Source organism: Aegilops tauschii, chromosome 5, assembly GCF_002575655.3.
Source record: "Aegilops tauschii subsp. strangulata cultivar AL8/78 chromosome 5, Aet v6.0, whole genome shotgun sequence".
NCBI classification, from domain to species: domain Eukaryota; kingdom Viridiplantae; phylum Streptophyta; class Magnoliopsida; order Poales; family Poaceae; genus Aegilops; species Aegilops tauschii.
Window position 1 is genome coordinate 578,449,538 of NC_053039.3, and position 23,679 is coordinate 578,473,216.

Here is a 23,679-nt window from a genome sequence, read left to right on the forward strand (position 1 = left end):
TCTTGACCATATCATATCAACACATGCCCTGCAAAAACAAGTTAGACGTCCTCTACTTTGTTATTGCAAGTTTTACGTGGCTGCTACGGGCTTCTACCAAGAACTGTTCTTACCTACGCATCAAAACCACAATGGTGTTTCGTCAAGTTTACTGTTTTAACCTTCAACAAGGACCGGCCGCAGTCAAATTCGATTCAACTAAAGTAGGAGAAACTGACACCCGCCAGCCACCTTTATGCAAAATTAGCTGCATGTCTGTCGATGAAACCTGTCTCATGTACGTGGTCATGTAAGGTTGGTCCAGGCCGCTTCATCCCACAATACCGCCGTATCAAAATAAGACATTGATGGTAAGCAGTATGACTATCACCGCAGACAACTCTTTGTGTTCTACTCGTGCATATCATCTACGCATAGATCAGGCTCGGATGCCACTGTTGGGAAACGTAGCATGCAATTTCAAAAAAATTCCTACGCTCATGCAAGATCTATCTAGGAGATGCATAGCAACGAGGGGGAGAGTGTGTCTACGTACCCTTGTAGACGGAAAGCGGAAGCATTTGACAACGCGGTTGACGTAGTCGAACTTTCTTCGAGCTCCACCGATCGAGCACCGAACGTACGGCACCTCCGAGTTCTGCACAAGTTCAACTCGGTGACGTCCCTCGCCTTCTTGATCCAGAAAGGTGTCGAGGTTGTAGATGAGTTCCGTCAGCAGGACGGCGTGGTGATGGTGATGATGAAGTGATCCACGCAGGGCTTCACCTAAGCACTACGAGAATATGACCGGGGGCGTAAACTTTGGAGGGGGGTGCCACACACGGCTAACAATTGTTGGTGTGTGTTCTAGCGACGCACTTCCCCACATATATATAGGTGGGAGGGGAGGAAAGGCAGCCAGGGGGCGCCCCATGTAGGATCCGAATCCTACTTGGGGTTTCCCCAAGTGGCGCCCCCTTTCCTTTTTCCACCGGAGAAGAAAGGGAAGGGGGAAGAGAGAAAGGAAGGGGGGCCGAACCCCCCTTTCTTCTTCTCCAATTCGGCCACATGCCTAAGTGGGGGCGCGCCACCCCTTGTGGGCTGGTGTGCTCCCTTCTTATGGCCCATATGGCCTATATCTTTCCCCGGGGGTTCCGGTAACCCCCCCCCCCCCCCCGGAACTCCGATAATTACCCGGTACGATCCGGAACACTTCCGGTGTCTGAATACTTTCATCCTATATATCAATATTTACCTCTCGACCATTTCAAGACTCCTAGTCATGTCCGTGATCTCATCCGGGACTCCGAACAACATTCGGTCACCAAATCACATAACTCATATAATACAAAATCGTCATCGAACGTTAAGCGTGCGGACCCTACGGGTTCGAGAACTATGTAGACATGACCGAGACACTTCTCCGGCCAGTAAGCAATAGGGGAGCCTGAATGCTCATATTTGCTCCTACATAGTCTATGAAGATCTTTATCAGTCGAACCGTTATGACAACATATGTTACTCCCTTTGTCCATGGGTATGTTACTTGCCCGAGATTCGATCATCGGTATCTTCGTACCTAGTTAAATCTTGTTATCGGCAAGTCTCTTTACTCGTTCCGTAATACATCATCCTGCAACTAACTCATTAGTCACTTTGCTTGCAAGGCTTCTTATGATGTGCATTACCGAGAGGGCCCAGAGATACCTCTCCGATACTCGGAGTGACAAATCCTAATCTCGATCTATGCCAACCGAACAAACACCTTCAGAGATACCTGGAGAGAATCTTTATCATCACCCAGTTACATTGTGATTTTTGATAGCACACAAGGCATTCCTTCGGTATTCGGGAGTTGCAGAATCTCATAGTCGAAGGAATATGTATTTGACATGAATAAAGCAATAGCAATAAAACTGAACGATCAATATGCCAAGCTAACGGATGGGTCTTGTTCATCACACCAATCTCCTAATGGTGTGATCCCGTTATCAAATGACAAATCATGTCTATGGTCAGGAAACCTTAACCATCTTTGATCAACGAGCTAGTCAAGTAGAGGCTCACTAGGGACACAATGTTTGTCTATGTATTCACACATGTATTTAGGTTTCCGATCAATATAATTCTAGCATGAATAATAAACATTTATCATGAATAAGGAAATATAAAATAACAACTTTATTATTGCCTCTAGGGCATATTTCCTTCATTTACTTGCTTTTGCAGTTGTGTGATGTGACATGAGTACTTCAGAGAAGGCAGTGGATCACGATTGTCAAACCGAGCGAAGCCCACATGGTATCGACAGCGAATGATGCAGAGCTATCCAACCTATTTTGAGTCCCTCCTATACACATCAACAACCACTAACTAATATCACACATGATACAGCTCCGAACATGTATGATATTTATCCAACAATCTTAGTAAATACCATACCATTTATACTATTCCACGGACCCCCAGAAGACCGCATAACTACCAATATTGAATGTGGATTGTAGAGAAACCACCCAATTCTTCGCTACACATGAGAAACACCCACACCAAAGCACTGTGTGAATTGTTTTCAAATATTTCTTGCAGCCATACAATCAATCACAAGGTGTTGAACAAATTCCAAATCTATGCAGAACACACAATCCAAAGGTCATCTCTAGTCATAATTTTATTTGGATCAAAACAACCACAGGAAAATGTGTATCTTCAAAGAACTAATACATCTCAAACGTATCTATATTTTTTTGCTTGTCTCATGCTAATTTTATATCATAGTTGCATAGTATTGGTCTCATTTTTCTAGACTAACCTATTAATTTAGTGCCCAAAGCCACTTGTTGTTTTCTGCTACTTCTTGCCTTTCTTAGAAAATCAATTTACAGATAGAAAAAAAGGAAAAATACAGCATGAAGTTCTAGATCAGGAAGCTTAAGGAGGGAACCAAAGCCACGAAAAGGGACCCTCATGGTGCCCACACGACCCTAGCTCGTGTCCAACAAAGGGTCGGGTGGGGCCCATGGGTATCGTATCCACCACCTATTTTCGTCATTGCCTTTATATACCCCCAAAAACATCCTTCATATTTATCGAGAATTTTGTTCCCTCACTGCACGTCTCTGTTATGCGAAGATCCAGTCTGAAGGCCTGTTCTTGTATTTTGACGGAGGAGGGATCCATCGCCGGAGATATCTTCATCAAGCTTGCCGCCACTATGACCTTGTGTGATTATTCCTCCTTAGACTATGGGTCCATAGTAGTAGTTATACGGCATCTTATTTTCCTTGTTCTTCAATGCAAAGATCTCATGAGATGCACTACATGATGGAGATCCACTACTAGGGAAAAGCCTAGCAGTAGTGCGGGTTTTTGGCCTAGCAGTAGGCGGGTAACCACGCTACTGCTACGGCGCTACAGCTAAAGGTTAGCAGTAGCATTTGTTCACCCGCGCTACTGCTATATCTACTTAGTAGTAGCGCTTCTGCAAAAGGCGCTACTGGTAATTACTAGTAGCGCGTCTCACTGCCCGCGCTACTACTATTATTCCGTATTTTGTTTCTTTTTTATTTTATGTCATATTCATACACCTTTATACAAGTTTTCATACAGTAGAAATTTAGGGATTGTTTTTACATTATAATGAGTTATTAAATCACTAGGTGAAAGAATCACCCAGTGATATAATAACTCATCATCATCATCATATTAATATAAAAACTATTGCATCATATCATCACCAACAACACTAGCTAATAATCATCATAGTCATTACCACCAACACTACTTAATCATCATAGTCATAGTGTAGCTATCTAATCACCACCAACACTAGCTACTAATAATCACCATAGTCATTACCACCAACACTAGCTATTTAATCATCATAGTCATAGTGTAGCACATCATCATCTTCAAACTCATTCTAGCTAGCTAATCACTCCTGTTGCTCTCTCTCAGGTAAAATAGCATAGAACATGTGTAGCACTCCTGCTTCATCATATTGGAGCATGCAGATAAACCTGTCTCCTAATTGTGGGCTACGCTACTGATTGCTGCCCCCTAGTACTTCTCTGCGATCCTTCACAATTTTGCTCCGGTCTTGGACTATTAAGACTTGCTCGCTTTTAGAAATCCTGAATGCACTCATGTGCAATGTAGGATGTCTTGGCCCTAAGCTAACCATTTTCATGCGACCTTTAGCCTCGATCCAATGAGGCACAACTATCATCGGGAGTCCTTGTTGAAGAACATCGTAGTAACATACTTAGCAATGAAGTTTAGCTTAAAAAATAATGTATGCAAAAGATGCATTGAGGACAAATAGTAAAAATCTTACCATCTTTCCTAAATAGATGTGACCGTAGTTCAATACGCACGCTAGTGGTCGCATGTTTTGAGTACTAATATTTTGAAGTCCAGGAAAATAACCTGTCTTGACAGTATCAAGATCCTCAAGCCATGAAACATAATGACTTATCTCCTCGCAGTTTAGTTCAGCCCCGGGACAGTAGTAGGTCATGTCTACCAAGCGCCGGACATGTTTGCTTGAATGGAAATAAGCTGTCAATAGAAAGACCGGGCACTTCGTCATCAGGTGGAGAAGAACGAATGGACATTTCCGATCTTTTGTATTCGATTCGGATCTCTATTAGTTGTCAACTATTTTTTAATAAACAATATCCAAGACACAAATATGGTTGAGAAACTCACATAATGGTAGAACTGGAGGCGTCTGCACATCGACCCAGATGTCGATATTACCTTCAACTTCATCTTCCGGACGAATATCAAAGGTGATAAGCATATCAGGCTCAAATGCATAAGCCTTGCATAGTGCTCTCCAATTTTTGCATTCAAAATAGGTGTAGGTGTCTGCATTGTATAATTTTACGGCAAAAGAATAACCATGCTCGGTCCTCAAGTGAACTCTCTTTACCTCCATAGTTTCCATAGTACTGAAACCAACCTTATCCAAGACATACATTCTTGCATGGCAGGGGATATGCTAATAGAATAGTAAAAATTTAAAATTATAAGTTGAAGCAAAAGAAGCAAAAGTCATGCTTAATTACGCAAAAAGACTTGTCGTTGTGACTTACTGTATCCACTTCGAAGGTCTCATCCAGCTTGATGCTGAAGCGCCTACCACCAACTAGGTGAGGCCTATCGCACAGGTCGCGCTCGTCTTCGCAGTATTCACACATACCGAAATCCTTTTCGTCGTCAGACATTTCCTATGTTCATAGCTGAAACATTAATTGAAAATCGATCGAAGGAAACTACCAGGAAACTCAACACACATATCACTATTACTCAATATGCAACGGGTTGACTTTAGATCTGTCGAGTCTTCCTTCCTAAACTCTCATCTCACGTATATGGTGGGCACTCCCTCTCTGATATTGCAACCGTCGGTGATGGTCGCTACTCCTCCTTTTCCTAGTGCATTACAAATATCTAGCACAAGGAAAAGAAAGAGAAGCGACCCCCACGAGAACAGTCAGCATTCTTCTTCTCTCATATATGGTGGACACTCCCTCACCGATTTTTCGACCGTCAATGATGGTCGCTACTCCTTCTTCCCCTAGTGCATAACAAAGGTCTAGCACAAAGAGAAGAAGGAGAAGCGACCCCCACGACAACAGTCGGTATTCTTCTTCTCTTATATATGGTGGAGACTCTCCCTCACCGATTTTTTGACTGTCATGTATGGAGCCCCGACAGACTTAAAGTTAGCTTGAAATGTCGTTTAATTCTCTTTCTAGCAAATCCAAAGCACTCGATATTTCCTATATATTCTAGCACAAGTCATGCTTAAATTCACGGAAAAATCCGGCATGACCTTTGCTAAAATAGGACATATCGAGCGCCTGAAATTTACCGGAACAGAAATGAATCAACACTTCAGCAAAACATAGCCCACTCTGAGGTGTTTCCTGCAAACATAGGCCACTTGGGCAAGCACTAGTAGTACACAACACTACATATGGCATGTCTAAATCTCCATCATATTTGAAAGACCTACATTGAAAATTTTCTATTCCATGGAAATTGTCACAGCTACTCATCTACTACTTTACTACATCTATCAAAACATCTACATCGTCATCAACATGGGGATTTGGCTGGTCTCACCTCGAGGTCGGAGGGGGTCGGTGATGGGGAGGACAGCGGGGATGATGCAGGGCTCCTTGATTTCTGCAAAAAACAATATAAACAAAAACATTATTATCCTCATTTTAGGACTTAGTGAAACCCTATAAGCTATCAAGTAAATATCCAATTTGAATATAACTTACTGTCTACTTCTTGAACCATAGAAAAATGCCCTAATTTCACAATATAACTTAGAGTTTGATTGCTGAAATTCCTATTACTAAATTTGATACCTAAAAATTTGTCATATAGCATTCCAATACATTTCTATAATTCAAAAAGTTCTATACCTAAAAATTTATATTACTAAAATTTTGTATTACTAAAAATTTATATCTACCTTCTACAACAAAATTCTACCTACCTATACTATTCAAAAAACCTAAATTCTACAATCAAAGTGTTACATATCAACTAAATCTACTAACTATGTTTGAATTTTTACTAATTCACTCTAAACACTATAAGCTATCAACTAAACCCTAGAAGCATACTAAATCAAAGTGTTACATATCAACTAAATCTAATCACGATAAGCTATCAACTAAACCCTAACTATGTGAATGAACGAGGGGAGGGAGGATGGGTTGTGGATGGAGGAGGGGGAGGGAGGAGGGGTTGTGGAGGGAGGAGGGGCTGTTGATGGAGGAGGAGGGGCGGCTGGAGGAGGGAGTAGCAAGGGGAGGGATGAGGGGAGGAGGAGAGGCGGCTAGAGGAGGGAGGAGTGGGGCGCAAGAGGGAGGAGGAGTGGGGCGAAGGAGGGAGGAGGGGTGGGCAGAGGAGGGAGGAGGAGTGGGTGGAGGAGGGAGAGGAAAAGGAGGAGTGGGTGGAGGAGGGATGGCGGCGACGACGGCGGCAATGCAGCGACGACGGCGATGGTAGGAGGAGGACGGGCGCGATGGTGATAGTGAGACAGGGAGAGTGAGGAAACGGGCGGGCCGGGGCGGGGATAAGGCCGGGTTAGCAGTAGCATGGGCCAAGGCCCAGTACTACTACTATCTAGTTAGCAGTAGCGCGGTCTACCAGAGCAGCGCTGCTGCTATCCCTTTAGCAGTAGCGCCTTGTGGGAAAACACGCTACTGGTAAGGCTAAGCATCTAAAAAAATCAAAAATACATTGCTCATCAATGATCTTTTTGTGTACAATCTAAATTGTCAATAGGAATCTTCCTTGGTTTAAGAACCGGTGAAGATTCCTATTGCGGCCACAGATCCTACACATAGAGTTCAACGAAGACCAAGTGGTTGTGATGGTTTGAGAAGTAACGTATTTAAGGTGGTAAACACCCTGTTCGCGGAGCGAGGTGGGACTAAATTAGTTGCAACGAGTGGACTAAACTTAGCAGCAGCGAGGGTGGGCGAAAAGCATTGCTGCTAAGTTCAATAGCAGTAGCGCTCTTAGAAAACAGGCGCTACTACTAAACCTACTCCGACGGCAACGTCGTGGCATTTGTAGTAGTAGCGCTGTGTTTTGCTAACCGCTACTGCTACGAGGGTAGTAGTAGCGCTGTTTTTCTACACACGCTACTGCTATACTGCTAAATAGCAGTAGCGCCTTATTTTGAACCGCGCTGCTGGTAAGATTCTATGTATAAGATTTTCCCTACTAGTGATCAATATGATGTACATCTTGGTGTGTTTATTGTGGTGTGTTGAATTTTCACTTTATGATCAAATCTATTCATGATTTCTTGTGAGAATTCTTTGGTTTCTTTGTTGTATGATTTACATACATTCATGCTCTCCGATCTACTAGTCTTGCACTGGTCGTGTTTAAATGACTGATCCTGAAAAGGGAGTCATGTATGTTGGTTGGGTTCAATCTTGTAAATGAACCACCGCGATGACATAAAGGGGAAAAATTACTTGTATTGTAGTGTTGCCACTAAAGATAAATAGATAGTTGTGTAGTTGTCTTGGTGATGAACTGGAGGTAAAGACAATATACTATCAACATTATGCTACATTGCTTAAAACAATACTCTGTTTTACTTAATAGCCATCTTGGGGTGGAGTATTAGCTATAGAGGTAGTTGAATAACAGTCTACAGATATAAGGACGTAATGCGTATGTGCAATCATTGCACGCATGATCATACTCACAACAACTGTAATTTAATTGACACACAACTATAATTTGTTCACAACACACCTATGTCATCTTGTTTCGAGAGATGCCTCTAGTGAAACTATGGGTCCCAATTCATTCATTCTCATTACTTTCAACCTCATTCGCTTGCTTTTAATATTGTTTACAATCTGGTCCATTTCTTTAGTTACTTGCAATCATCAATTACTTCCACAATATACATAATTTATTCTTATAACTAGCAAGACCGGAAGACTGACAACCTTCATGGCCAAGTTGGGGACAAGTGAAGTTTTTTAATCGTGTGCATGTACCGATCATTGACTATATTTCCAATGGTTCCTACTAGTTCGATAAACATTGATTCTCAACTGAAAAAAAATACTTGTTTGCTGGACTACCCAAACAAATTATGCGGATGTAGCAAGGACCTTAAGCTTCCACACCACAGGTAAGTAAATTGGCGACAAGCCTCTATAATTAACAATCTTATAGTTAAAGGGCCACGAATTCTTGCATGATTCTTGTGAAACAAGGAACGGTGTTTGGACCAATTCTTTCTTAGTCACGTTGCAAAAAACCAAAACGATTTTTTTTTCTGAAGATGGACTTGACTTTTATGATGGTTCAACTGATAATTTGTAGAAAATCACCTAGTTATTTACTTGAGAACAGGTTTATATCATCAACCAAAAGATATGTGTATGAACCCTTCTGGCAAGACTAGCTAACGCGTGATCAATGATGTTCGCTTCACGAAGATATTGTTTGTACAAAGAAATAACAAGGTTTCACAAGCACAAGTTACGGACAAGTATTTTTTAGTGGGAAATGTTGTATCCATGTGTTGAAAAAGTTCATGTATTTGAAAATAGTCATAGATTAAGAAAATTGTTTACATACATGTGGATATATATTATATGGTGTGTGGAAAATGGTCAAATGCATACACAAAAAGCGAGAACATAGAACAAGGAAAAACATAAAAAGTGAAGGGAAATTTGGCAAAATAAAAAGAATAAACATGAAACAATAATGAGACAAAAAATAGAAAGGAAAAACAAAAAAGTCATAAAAACGAAAGAAATAAATGAAACAGAAGTAGAGAAGGATCGACAGAAAAACAGAATGGACCCGGCCTGTGAGGAGCGAGGGGGGTGCATGTTAGTCCAGCATTTCGTTGCATACGCGTTAAATACTCTACGCCGGGTTGGATAAAAATAAGAGTCATTTTCATTTTTGTCCCTAACTCGAACCATCTACTCAGATTTGCCTATAATTACGAAGGCTGCTCAAATTTGCCTCTCTGCCGTTATTTTCCCTTACAGAAATACCCTTCTGTGCCGTTTCCGTCTAGTCAAAGGGCTTTGATCGTCTATGAGGCATTTGTTGGATATTTTTACCCCTGGGAAAAAATAAAAAAATAAAAAGAGAAGAAAGAGAGTGCTTACCTTTTGGCCCAAGTGCAATGTGCACTTCAGCCCAAGTGCACAGCGCCAGGCCCAACCCACCTCAGCTCACCGACTGCGCACGCGCCAGCGCGCACCACCTCAGTCACTGTTCGACAGTTGCCGCCGTAGTACCTCGAGTAGGGCTACTTAGCGACGCCCGCAGGCCCCTGGAAAACCTTAGCTAACTTTCCCTCCATTCCCCCTCTCGATCTCCTCTCCTCAGACGCATTCCAGAACGGCCGTCTTCATGACCTTCGTCATTTTCGTGGCTATCGTCCTCACAGACGGCTGGAAAAGCTGTCCAGGAGATGTGCACGCCTCGACTTCGTCTTCTCCTAGGAGCATCTCGAGCAGGACCTCCCAAACATGACCGAATCGACTATCTTCCTCGTCTACGGCCACCGGAGCGCCATTGTCAATTCGTCACCCCTTTGCCGCTAAACCACAAATCAATGTCCCTGTCATGTTCGTGGTGCCCCTAAGATGTCGTCGAGCCCCTTAAACCACTGGATCCATGCCCGCCTTATTGAATCCGTCAAGCCCCGCCGCCGGCCGCCGCCTAGCTCCTCGCTGCGGTTGATTCCGACCACCCCTGCATGCTCTGTTGGTACCACTGGGCATGCATCATCGCACTCGTCCAAATTTTACTCTCCTCCTACCAGTTGGTCGCCCGAGTTGCGATTCCGGCCATCGCCGCTGTGGCTTTGGTCACCGGAGCGCGCCGCCAGTCCAGCGCACGGTCCAGGGAGAGGGAGCGAGAGGAAGGGTGGGAGGGAGAAGGAGGATGGGATGGAGGGAGGGCCGCGACACGTGGCGAGCTAGTGGCAGCGGCGCACAGTCCAGGGCAGTCGGCGCTCGCCGGAGGTGAGACAGAGAGGATGTGAGGTAGGGGAGAGAGGTGGGAGGGATTTTTTTCTTTTTTTATTTCTCTGTTTTGTTTGGGGCCCACATGTAAGTGTGTGTGAGAGAGGGGTGAGAGAAAGAGTTTTTCCTTTTTATTTTTTCTGACTAGGTCCCACATGTAAGTGACACATGGAGGCAGGGGCAAAATGTCCAATAAACGCCCTGTAGATGGTCAAACCTCTTTGACCAGACGAAAACGGAACAGAAGGGCATTTCTGTAAGGTTAGTTAACGGCAGAGAGACAAATTTAAGCATACTTCAAAATTAAAGGTAAATCTAAGTAGTGGGTTCGAGTTAAGGACATAAATGTAAAAGACCCTAAAAATAAATACTCTATGACGATCCTGGCTCACAGGAGGTTGACGAAGAATACAACATGAATAGAAGTGCGGCGGCGTGTTTCATAGCGCGTACAAGGGAACGTGCACGTGTGTGTACATAGCAAGGAAAAACAAGTTATGAACGAGAAAAATCAAACCCTACTCAAAGCAAATAGGACACTAGAGCTAAGTCATGTGAATATATAATTATCCAAGCGGCCTAACCATATCCCGTCGAAAAGCTACATGTTGAAAAAAAAACCCATAAAATCACGGGAATTCCACCGGAATTAAATGTCAATGAATGGAGGGTTTCTTACGAAATAGTCCCAAGTAACATCAAACAATTAACATGGTATATATTCATGTAATGTGTGATCATTTTGTTCAAGCCTTTTGCGAAAAATATCTTTTGAATCATGAACGGGAGGCCATTGACCGATCAGATCGACACTAGTGCCACACAGTGGCACAGTTGGATGTTCTGGGGCTTTGTTTGATTCGAGGCAAATCCACCGAAGGCTGCCGCCATGCTTAATTGCCTGCCTCTGCGCTCCTCCATACAGCACCACAGAATGACAGAACCACATATAAGAGGGAGAGAGAGGATACAGGTATGCATAGTTGTTGAGAGAGAGAGAGAGAGAGAGAGAGAGAGAGTACTGTCTGGTATGCTAGGTAGCGTCCCAAGCAAGTTCCTTTGTCGCTTGATCCATCACATCACCCTCTGAGACTTTGCTGCCACCCATCCGCATCGAATCATATTCATCGATCTCATTCTTCTTTCTCCTACCTCACCATACACCAGCTCACTTGTTAGATCTAGAGGGAGAATTGACAGTTCTGTACCAGAACAGTGAACCTTCAAATTTTCTATGGGTTGATTTCTAAGCTAGGAAATTCTAGCACGAAGTTAGGCCCTTGGAAAATTTTCCTTCAAAGTCACATGGAGGATGCACACAACGAGTTGTCTTTACAAATATTGTTTATGTAGGATTTTTTCCTGCAAAAAAAGGCTATGTAGGTATTTTATAAAAAAGAATGGTCCATCCCGGCTTTTGCCTATCCCAGTTCCCTAGAAAAGGGACTTATTTTGTTGGTGCTAAAAAAGGACTTTCGGGGGGTGGGGGGGGGGGTCCCTTTGGTTCTCAAACCTATGTACACCTGATATGGGGAATACAATTTAATAATTTAAAAAGTAAAAAATTCAGGAGCCTTTTTGGAATAGCGTAAAATCAATGACATAAGACTTATATGTGCAATACTTAGAGCACATCTAGATGTGCTTTAGCAAAACTGTTTGGAATAAACTTGACTTTCTTTTGCACCAATATATATATATATATTCGCGAATATGAACTCACAGTTGACTTCAAGGCAAAAAAAATTATTGCTATATACCAGTCGCCATTCACACTTTGGTCCTGAAGTCAATGGTGGGTTTTCTTTCGTGGCTTTTTTCAAGTACAAAGGAAAGTCAAGTTTATTTCAAAAATATTCTCAGTTTTTCTGACTTTTTAATTAATTATAATTTTTTCAATAAAAGGTGCATATACATGCGAGAGTGAAACATGCTTGTCCTTTTGGGGGGTCATGATATTTTAACCTGACGCAACACCATGTTCCCTTGTCATCATGCATTGGAAATGTCCAAAACCCTGTCCCGCAATCACAACTTATTGACAACGGTGCAGATTTTCCAAATTTAAATCCGTTATTCTTTTTTTTAACATTACATGCCCGAGCTAATTTGTAAAAGAAACGTGTAGGAAAACAACATATTCCATTAGCAGATAGGAATAATCCGAATGCATTAAACCATGAAAATTGGTGTTCGTGTGTTGTCAATGAAGGGAAATGATGTTGTTGTCTGTTTGTTATGCATGGTTTGTGGCGTCAATTTTTTCCCTTCTTCTTCCTTTTATCTTTTTGGTGGTGTACATACTCAATGTCTCGATTAGGTCTTGAAATTGTGTTATTGTAAAGGCTGGGAGTAATTTGTTTCATCTCGGTACTAATATATTACCCTTTGTCGAAATCTGTTTGAAATTTGGTGTATGCATTATTTACCCACTTCGATGAGCTAATATGATGTATACTCCCTCCATTCCAAAATAATATTCAATATTTTAGATTTTTTTAGGCGGAGCATTTGACCACTAATGTTTCTATCAACATGTAAGTAAATAATTATTAAAGTACATTTTATGAAACTAATTTTCAGAAGAATCTAATTATACGTTTTTTCTCCCAAAAAATCTATATATTATTTAGCTGGCAAAGATAGGGAATTTTGACTTTACGCTTCTAAGAATTCATTACTTTTGCATGTAGTACTATGCCATAGCTTGCCCGTGGGAGTGTTGGTAACTTGACAAATAAGCATCTTTTTACAGGCCTGGCTGTTCATGCATGCCGCATATAAAATGATCAATCGATCAATGCTCACGATCGGTAGAAAGTGACACGACAATGTTAGTTAAACTTAAGTCAAAAGTTGCACTGTACATGCACATAGGCATACGTACGTGCACACATATATGACAAGGGGGAACACAAAATCTAATTAAATATGTTGCTCAGCACGGTATGTTTCTCATGAACAGCAGGCCGGTCTGATTGCACAGGCTGTATTCCTCACACTTGTGTTATAATTTAGTTTTTTGCTGCCCGGTGACGGTAAGAGCATGCTACAGGGGAACAAACACCTTTGGTTCTCAGGTGTATATGCACCTGATATGAAAATATAATTTAGTAATTGCAAAGAAAGTTAAAAAGTCTTAATTTTTTTTAAAACAATCTTGACTTTCATGGTATTCTACGTGGAAAAATATCAACACTATGTACAAGTTACTATTCACACTTTTTGTTCTCGAAAAATTGTTATTTTCACCCTAAATCGATGGGAGTTTTTCTTTAGCGGAATTTTTTATACAAGTACAACAGACGGTTAAGTTTGTTTCTGAATTTTTTCAAATTTTTACTTTTGTTACAATTACTAAAGTATTATTTTTCCATACCAGGTGCATATACACCCGATAGCCAAAGGGTATTTCCCTGCAACACGTCTCCAATATAGTATAGGAGGCACACCTCTGGTCTGCAGTTAATAAAAGAATATACTTAGCTGCCATCATACTTCGATTGTTGCCTGGGACTAAGGCTCTATTTGCGGTTACTGAAATGTGGCATGATGTGTTCAATTTATATTTTAGTGCAGAAAATTAGGTAGAAAAGTAGACAAAAGTGAGTTAAACAAACACTAAAATAGGGGGAATAAATTTCTGCTTGGACAACCAGAGTTATCATAATCCACCACAACTTTTTAGGGAAGTGGAAGTACAATCCAACAATTTGGGTTCAAGTCCTCATGTATGTAGGGGCCTCATCTATCATTTTCATTGTGGAAAAAAATGATACATGCAACTGAAAAGTTTGATTATTTCTTCAACTTTGCAACTCTAGTTGTCAGATTTGGACCCCTAAGCACACAGATGCGTACTCATAATTAAACACATTTGACACCAAAAAGGGACAAACAAGAAAATGTATGAGTTTTTGAACAAAATTTGGGAAATTAACAATTTTGAAGAAAAACATAATACTCCCTCCGATCCAAAATAAGTATCGCAGCGTTGAACTAAGGTTAGTTGAACCTTAGTTCAAAACCGTGACACTTACTTTGGAGTGGAGAGATTAAATAATCTATTGGAGTCATGAAGAATAAAATATTTCAAGGAAAATTTACTAAACTCAAATAAATTCAAAGTTACTAAAATGATTTTAAATTTGTTAGTAACATACATGGAATATTCTACAATTATAGTTTTGTCATTTATCCCCCAAATCCTTTTCCCCTCACATTTTTATAAAAACAAATAAAATTGCAGTTTTCTTAAAGGACTATATATTTTATAACTCTATTTATAACATGTCTAAATTTAACTTTTCCATAACTTTTGATAAATTATCCATGATTTCTACAATTTTGTCGAATTTGTTGATACAATTGACCTTCTCTATTTTTTTTGTTTCTCATATATATTTGACTAGGTTGTATTGTGTATAAAACGAGCGCCGCACCTGTGTAAAAACGGTTTCACATGGAGTGAGGACTAAATTTGCCCGGTATCAATAGTTTGGTGACCAAATAAATGGTGGATGTAATAGGCTACCCACAATGCTGCTTTTATTTTTTCCATGTTTTACCATAAAATCTTCTTGGTAAAACCCTACTCAACCATCTCTAGTGATAAATAGCACGTTGAGACTGTCCTGAGATGTATCTAAGGATGCTTCTACAGCGAGTTGTTCACTATGTACTCCAATTGCGTGAACATCGCTCCACTCTTCTTCCTCTTTTACCTAGACACTTCTCTTCCCTTCTTCCTCACGCCAACTCCTCCTTTTGTCACTTTTCCACCGACCCCGTTTCCTCATACTTTGACCAACACCTATGATGAGGCTAGGAGTCAGACCCCATACAGCCATGCCATCTAAGCCGTGGCGAGAGGGCGTAATTCCTCCTCCCGATTCCTCTTCATCTCTTTTACGGCAACATACGACCAGATTGGACGCGCGGGAACGTGCTCTCCCTAAGACTGAAGAGCGAACGTTCATTCACTAGATTCTCCCAAAAAAAACTGGAGGAGTGGTGAAAAGAAGCCGGTGAGTGGGAAAGGACAAGCTTACCAAGCCCTACTCCTCTCTCTCTCTCTCTCTCTCTCTCTCTCTCTCATAAGTGCCACCATGTCCCTGTCCCATTGTCGCTTTCCTCTCTCTAAATAAGGGGGACAAAGGCAGTAGTCCTTGCAGAGAGACGGATGGAGGGAGTGCCGTAATGTCCTGACCGCTGTTCTGTGGTGCAATAAGCTGCCCACAGTTGGCGCCAACAGTGTCCTGAGCTCAAAATAAATGCAGGTCGCTTATTTCGTCCTACACATCCGACCGGCCCACCTCACCCTCACCATACAAAGACTAGACTCATAGCCATCAGATCGCGTATCTCCTCATGTGGTTAGTCCATGAAAAGATTGCCTTGCACCTCAGCAGCGTATCCATCTCCCTGCCAAATTGTGCTCCATTGTCACCTATAGCTACCTGGATATAGCTCATGAATGAGAGATGCAGGGCAGTGTGAGTGTGTGTGTACAGCTCCTGCAAGCTGGCTGCATGTGTGTGTGTGGCTAAGCTAGGAGTAGCAAAGACTAGGCTGGTAATAGTATAAACAAGAAAAGATACAGCAGAGAGCACAAGACCACTATGGATATGGAGGAGCAGGCCAACGCCGCCGCCACTGCTGCGCGAGAAGGCGACCTCGCCGACGTCGTGGCCCGTGCCAACGCAATGGCCTACTCCACCGGAGCCCGTCGCCAAGCGCCACCACCTCCCCCTTCTGCGGCAGCTCGCGTCATGATCCCCTACGAGGAGGAGAGACAACGGCGGCCTGCGAACGTCGCCTGCGGCGGCGGCGAGGTTACCTTTGAGGCCCCGCCGTCAACCGTTGTGGTCGACCCGTACCTTCTGGCGGCGGCTGGTGGATATGGGCTGCCACAGCAGCACCAGCACCAGCACCAGCAACTGCTCGCTTTCCAGATCTCTGAGCATGCGTGCTGCGCCGCCGCCGACAGCGACGACCCCATGAGGATCTCGCCACCACCACCACAACCGGCTCCTCATCATCAGATGATCACCAGGTTATTAACTCTTAATTAATTTTCCTTCGATCCATCCTAATTTCTTTCTTAGCTAAGAGACTTGATCTGGCCTATTCTTTGTTGCTTCAGTATTTTATTTGTCATTTGCCCTCTTCTACTAAAATTTCCCCTTCCCTTACAGTTTCATGAGTTCATGCATGTTCCTATGTAATTTTCTCTGGTTCTATTCTATCTAACCTTTAGTTATTTCTATGCATTTCCATTGGTACATTTCAGCATCATCTTTAATACTTCTTCATATCTGTGAAATTGTCATTCTGTGTCAGCTATACCATGAGTTAACTCCACAGTTCATAGTTTTCAATTCCTGTCATTTGATGCATGAATATATATAGCTGCATGCCCCCCCCCCCCCCCCCCCCTAATTAAATCAGGCTTCTTCATTCCTTTCATGATGTTTAATTGTTCTTCAAAAGCTCTAACTGCTCTGGCATTCACTACATTAAGTTATTGCGGCATGGCTTGCACGCATATACCATACTGCAGAAAGAACGATGTGAGGAAGGTGGTCTGCATCCCGGCGCCACCGGTGATGAGCAACCGGGCAGGAGGGGGAGGGGAGGTGATTCCATCTGATCTATGGGCATGGAGAAAGTATGGCCAGAAACCCATCAAGGGCTCTCCTTATCCAAGGTACTATTGTTTTCATGATCCAGTTGTAGTTTATAATTAACACCTGATGTCTTAGTTTGGTGCTGTATCCGAATAAGTACATGCCTCACATTAATTACTCTCGTTTGGTTTTTTCAGTAGGTTGTTCCAATTAGGTCGACTGGTCGTATAAATTTGAACGAGCTTACTGTTTTGCTGTCAACTCAAATTTCGCTAAGTTTTCCACATTTGATCGACATGGAAATTTATGATTTGACCAAAGGAAAAACAGCGACATCTCAGCATCTTCCTTGTGGATTGGACGGAAAACACAATATTAAAACTGGTGTTTGTTGCGTTTACTCATCGTTAGTGTTTGTTGCAGCGTTTCAATGTTAGGAAAGGGATGTTAAGGAACATGTGGATGATTTGGGTCGGTGGGATACATGGATGGACCTACTATGATATGGTGAACAAGGTAAAAGCTGAGGCGGAGAGTAGCACGCAATGCTACACCCTCTGCCAATTTCTTCACTAAGGCGAGGGTGGAATTGCACGTTCAGAGTGCGAGGGAAAGTTAAAAATGGTGTAAGATGGGTTGGGGTTGCACCAAGAGTGCGAGGGAAAGTTAAAAATGGTGTAACATGTTGGATACTACTTCCTAGCCGTCCGGTTAGAGAGCCAGCGAGACGGAGCAATAGAGTGTGTGGAAGTGTGACGTAGGGCGTGTGTATAAATTGACTTTTAATTTGTGGGAGGTGGGTCTTGTCGCTGCAAAACATATCAACCAGGGAAGTCATTTATCAATAATATAAATTGTTATGTTGTGATCCAAATTCAAGTATAAAGAGAAAGGCTAACTTCTAACGAGCGAGCGGAGCGAGGACCGTCGTCGGTAGGCTTGGGCCGAAGTGGTACAGATCAGTTTTGATCTAGATCACCTGTGTTATATATATCCTTTGTAAGCCACCACACGGGATAAGTTGATCAGTTGTAATCCCCGGCATTTGTAACCTCCCCCGACATAGTGAAGATTTGCTGGCTGGCGCCCGTGGTTTTTCCCCCTTCATGTTGGAGGGGTTGTCCACGTTAAATCTCGTGTCCCCTGATTGATTTTCGTTCTTCGCCGTGTTGATTTGCCTGTCGTATCTCTAAGATAAGTTATAGAATATAAATGATAAATGACAAATTGAGATTGGTGCCATTTACCTGGAACAAGCAGGTTTGGCTCTTTATTCAAACCCAACAAGTATGTACAAAGAAAATAAGGTTACCTATAGGCCAAATATTTGTTGTATAAATTCTATCAAAAAATCAACTATTCCTAAGTTTGACCAAATATATGGAAACAACTATTAACAACTATAATAATTGAATAAGTACATTATGAAAATATATCTAATGGTGCATATACTGATATTGATTTGTTATTATTTATCTTCATGTTTTTGTATATTTGCTTGGTCAAACTTAGAAATCATTGACTTTTTGAGTCGGTTTATATGCCATCTTTGACATTCTGTTCTCGAAATCAATAATCTATTTCATAATTCAACAAGGCATTGTTTATATTCAAATATTGGTCAGTTCATGAGTTGTTTCATTATGCAATCGGCTCTAACCACGGGATGATGACATTCTAAAATAGTACGTGCATCATTTTATAAAAACAATTACCCAAATATTTAAGACAATATTTTTTATTAACATTCTCAATGTTTGAACTAAGACATGTCCAAAACGTCTAAACTGCAGGGGTAATTAACTGAAGAACCAAAACACAATCATTCTACACACATATATACAATTAAACATATTTGTATGTATTCATGTCTCCCTTTTGGCTGGTGAATTACTGAATTGTGTGGCTATCTATTTCTAGCTGTTGATTTCTTTATCTGGGTAGTTGCACATTTTGCCTTAGCTAATAGCTGTGAAATTGTGCATCTGTCACCTGCACACGACCACACCAAATTAAATTTAAACACAGGACTTGTCTTCTTTTTTTTTGCGGTAACGCACACAAAAGGACAGTTTGCAGCTTAAGGATTATGCTGTGTAATTAACTTAATCCACTTAGAAATCAATTCTTAAGTAAAGGGAAAAAAATAACGCATACGTGTTAATAAGTATACAATGACGATGGAATATTTTTGGTGCATGCATGCAGGGGTTACTACAGATGCAGCAGCTCCAAGGGGTGCCTAGCCCGGAAGCAGGTGGAGCGCAGCCGCAGCGACCCCAACATGCTGGTTATCACCTACACGGCGGAGCACAACCACCCATGGCCAATGCAGCGCAACGTTCTTGCTGGATACGCTCGTGCTCACACGCACGCCGCTGCCAAGAAGCAGCAGAAGATCAGCAGCAGTAGCTCCGCTGATAATGCCGCGAGCTCGTCCTCCATCAACAGTTTCCACGTCGAGCAGATCAATCCGATCTGCGGCGACCAGCTGCCCGTCAGTTGCAAGATGCCGGATAGCACGGCCACTGCCGGAGATGGTGGTGGCCTGTTGTTTGAAGGCATCCAGCCTGACGAGGTCTTTGCAGAGCTGGAGGAGTTGGAGACTCATAATAATCCCGTGATGACAAGTGCAAACGTCTACGGATCCAGGGGGGTAAGTAGTAACTACGAGTGGCACAAATTCTAATCACGATGCTTCTAGCTAATCAATCGATCAGGGCGGCTGTGATACATATATGCATGCTCGACTAAGAAGATCATACATATCTTAAAACGCATGTTTTTTTCCTTTATTTGTACAACAGGATAACTAATATATTTGTTTCCGCCAATATATGATGATAAAACTAAGAGTGTACATATCCGTATATTTACGAGGTAATTAATCATGAGAAATATCTGCATGTGTCATGTGCCTACTCCTATCGCTAACAAAGTTTCCATATTATTAATTGATAGTATTACAAATGCATAGTAACTACTTTCTCCATTCCTAAATATAAGCTTTTTTTTTTAGATTTCAATACAGATTACATATGAAGCAAAATGAGTGAATCTACACTCTAAAATGTGTTTGTATAAATCCGTATGTAGTCTGTATCGAATACTCTAAAAGGTCTTATATTTAGAAACAAAAGGAGTACTATTTAAGTATTAGATCTAGTAATACACATTTGATGTTGTGGATGCTACTCCCTCCGTCCCAACTAAACCAAGTCACTTATTTTAGGACTGAGGGAGCAGTAATTATTTCTTTATGGAGGATCTAGCTTACAACAAGATGAAAAAAGGCTTAGTTTCTGGACCTGTGTGCATATATTCATGATCCGAAGTGAAATGGTTGAGTGGCCTAAATTTTGGGAGGATGTACGTTGGCCTGACTGCCTTTTTAATATGTGCGTGGATCAATTCCGTTCAGTTCTTCTAGTTATTTTACTCTAATAATATAATCAATCTCATCATATTATTTTAAATGTAGAAAATACTGATCTTCATAATTTTCAAGTTTTACTGAATGCATAAAATTGTTCATGTAGTTAAAATTCTTGTACTGTTATGGTTTATTTCTATAATTGTATAGTGTGCATGTACTTTAATAATAATAACACTTAACTTTAGAGTGTGCACTAATATAGTCATAATCTCTTTTTTCCTATTTGATACATCTTAGCACAATGTTGCAGAAAATTCCGTAGGAATATAATTAATTAATTAACTCTATCAAGTGACGATCTCACTTATTATATGCCTGTATGAGTCAAATATTGTCTTATTCCTTCGAAAACATCATATGGTGAAGTACTATGTAAGCTAGCCATCATTGGAGCAAGATATCGCCGTTGCTAGCAAAATATAATTTTGCACTCAAACGAGACTAAAATAAGGTAAACAACATTGGTTAACCACTTAAACTCAGTCTATTATCAAATGCTGGCAAATCTACCTATATTAGTATTAAATAGAATTTCCTTATATATTTATTGGTCAACTATTAAACCACAATGATGCTTGTTGAGCTTAATGTTCAAAATCTCACCCATAAATAAATAGTCTAAGGGTCAGTTTTGAAGAGAGAAATAGTAATGACATCTTTGTACCGAGTGTCGGCGGGGGCATATAGGGTGCACTAGCACATCAAGGTGTGCTATTGTACTAAGCCCTTTGTTACAAATTTACTATGGATTGAATATTTTCAAGGAAATACAAAAACACACATACATTATGTATACTAGAGATGATACACGTGCGTTGCAGCGGCAATTGGATGCAGTAATTTCTATGAGATTTGGTGGTAGCAACTCTAGTATTCTAATTACAATCTGAGAATTAAAACTCAAGCACATGTAGTTTAATATATTTGATTATTTTATAGTTGTAGAAAATTTATTTAATATAAGTAACATGCATGATGCATGTTAAGATGTATCTTTTCCCATGCATAGTGGCGTAATGAGTTTGCATAGTTGCATGTTCAGAGAATTAAATTTAGTGGGGCATGCATGCATGGTGGCATGATGATTTTGCATAGTTGCATGTCAAGATAATTGAGTTAGTGGGGATCGACTATTTAGGTATATATATGATACCATGCTAGAAAAAATATATGCAAATTCAATTCATAATTTAAAAATACAAAAATAATTTTTGATGTGAATAGTACCATTAGATACTATTCAGTTCAGTTATAAATATGATGCTATACACGCCATGTATGGTCTGATTGCGTATGAAATTGTGAATCGAAATAAGACTTGGAATCTTGTAGGATGGTAAGTGCACATATGCATCATTTATATGTTCTGATTTTTTAATCGGAAGTTTTAGCTATGAATCTTAACCTAGTGAACCGCCAATATATCTCAAATGTTCTGGTGCTCGAAGTGTTGGCCAGCTTTCAAGATGCATGATATGTGCTTTGAGTTCCCATGCATTTTGTAGAGGCAATGACAAAAGTTGGAGATAAATAATCCTTGAGCTGAAAACTGGTCTTGTATTATTCCGTGATCTCGAAGGAGCCATTTCTTTTTTGGTTTTTATTCTGGGTTTATGCATGGAAATTCGACAACACACATACAATATGTATGTAACTTGTTGCCAATACATAACTCAAGAAACAAAGAAAACAAAATTCTGTTTTGAATAGTATCATTATGATAATATTCAATATAGTTTTGAATGTGATACTATTTACAGTCTGTTTTGTCTTGTTGTGTATCAATTCGTGAATCTAATTAGGACTCGAAATATTGTAGGATGGCACATATGCATCATTTGTATGTCCCATTTAAAAAATTCAGAACTTCTAGATATTGATTTTTACCTAGTGAACCGTCAGTACATCTCAAATGGTTTAGTGCGCCGAGTGTAGACCAGCTTTAGAGATGCATTTTCACGGGGCAATAAAAAGTTAGGGATGAATAATCCTTCAGCTACAAACTAGGCTTGTAGTGTACAACAATTTGGGGAGCCATTGCTTGCTCTTTTCTTTTTGGGGTTGTTGCGTGCAAATGCATCCTGCGTGAGAGGACGACAGAGTCAAATCCATCATAGACATGTGTACAGTTATCAAATGTTGACATTTCTGAGCAAGCATCTCACAAAACGATGGCATTTTTTAGCGGTTGTAATTTTTAATGGCAAAATTAAGTAGTGGGACACAACTAGTGGCATAAATTATAAAAACCCTATTATTAAAGAGTAAATAGCATAAAACTACTAGTTTACAGGCTATGGTTCCAAAAAACTACCACTTTTTAATTTTTCTCAGAAACCTGCCAGTCGCGCGGTCCGCTGTTTGAAAAAACCCAAAATCTTCGTTGTTAAGAAATTAAACAGGTTTATGATAGGTCGGCCCGCACCTAAACAATCCGTGAGTTGACCGTTTTGTTTGACCGTTAACTGACATGTGGGTCCCACATGGCAGTGTCTATAAACTTTTCAAAAATGCCATCAGGTCCCTGCAAAACTTTTCAAAACGCAATCGGGTCCCTGCAAACTTTTAAAAAAAGCAATTGGGTCCCTCCCCGTGGCCGTGCGCCAGCAGCCGGCGTGAGGCGGCGGTGGTGCTCGCCGGTCAGTAGGTGGCCGGTGACATCCTGGTCCTGGCGCACCCGACGACGTCCTGCTGCTGCTGGCTCCACTCCCGGCTTGTCATCGACCTCCCGTGCGAGGTGGTGTTGGTGGCGGCGCACGGGGTGAAGTCGCACGGCAGCTTGGTCCGGCCGGCAGGCCCCCCACCGCCGGTGTTGGCGCGGCGGAAGCGGGCGCCCTCGATGAGCACGCGCTGGGCGGAGCTGAGGAGCGCGCCGTTGAGGTGGTCAAGGACGCTGGCGGTGGTGGGGTACAGGAAGGGCGACCCCGGCGCGTTGCAGTAGGCGTTGAGCAGCGCCGCCGTGGCCTCCCGGAGCAGCGTCCGGTAGGGGTCGCCGCGGCCGTCGTCCCTCGTCCATGTCCACAGGGAGGCGGCTCGAGGCGCTCGTCCATGGAGCAGGGAGAGAAGGAGAGAGGAG

At 41.5% G+C, this 23,679-nt stretch overlaps 1 protein-coding gene across 2 annotated transcripts; it reads left to right on the forward strand.

Moving 5' to 3' along the window:
• Nucleotides 1–15,823: 15,823 nt before the first annotated feature.
• LOC109762732 (probable WRKY transcription factor 14) lies at nt 15,824–20,058 on the forward strand. 2 transcript variants are annotated; one of them, XM_040391331.3, is made up of 3 exons: nt 15,824–16,593; nt 17,062–17,247; nt 19,376–20,058. In XM_040391331.3, exons 1-3 carry the CDS (start codon nt 16,160–16,162, stop codon nt 19,854–19,856), a joined length of 1,101 nt encoding a protein of 366 aa, XP_040247265.1. In that variant the 5' UTR covers nt 15,824–16,159; the 3' UTR covers nt 19,857–20,058. The 2 variants fall into 2 exon arrangements, with proteins under 2 accessions (XP_040247265.1, XP_020177194.1); XM_020321605.4 differs by having other exon boundaries at nt 15,833–16,593; nt 17,101–17,247.
• The last annotated feature ends 3,621 nt before the right edge of the window (nt 20,059–23,679 follow it).

Bases quoted from the DNA above. Each gene is read 5' to 3' on its own strand.
- LOC109762732 (XM_040391331.3), top strand. From the start codon at position 16,160: ATGGATATGGAGGAGCAGGCCAACGCCGCCGCCACTGCTGCGCGAGAA. The intron at 16,594-17,061 runs GTTATTAACTCT...CACTACATTAAG, and splicing joins CATCATCAGATGATCACCAG to TTATTGCGGCATGGCTTGCA. The intron at 17,248-19,375 runs GTACTATTGTTT...GCATGCATGCAG, and splicing joins AAGGGCTCTCCTTATCCAAG to GGGTTACTACAGATGCAGCA.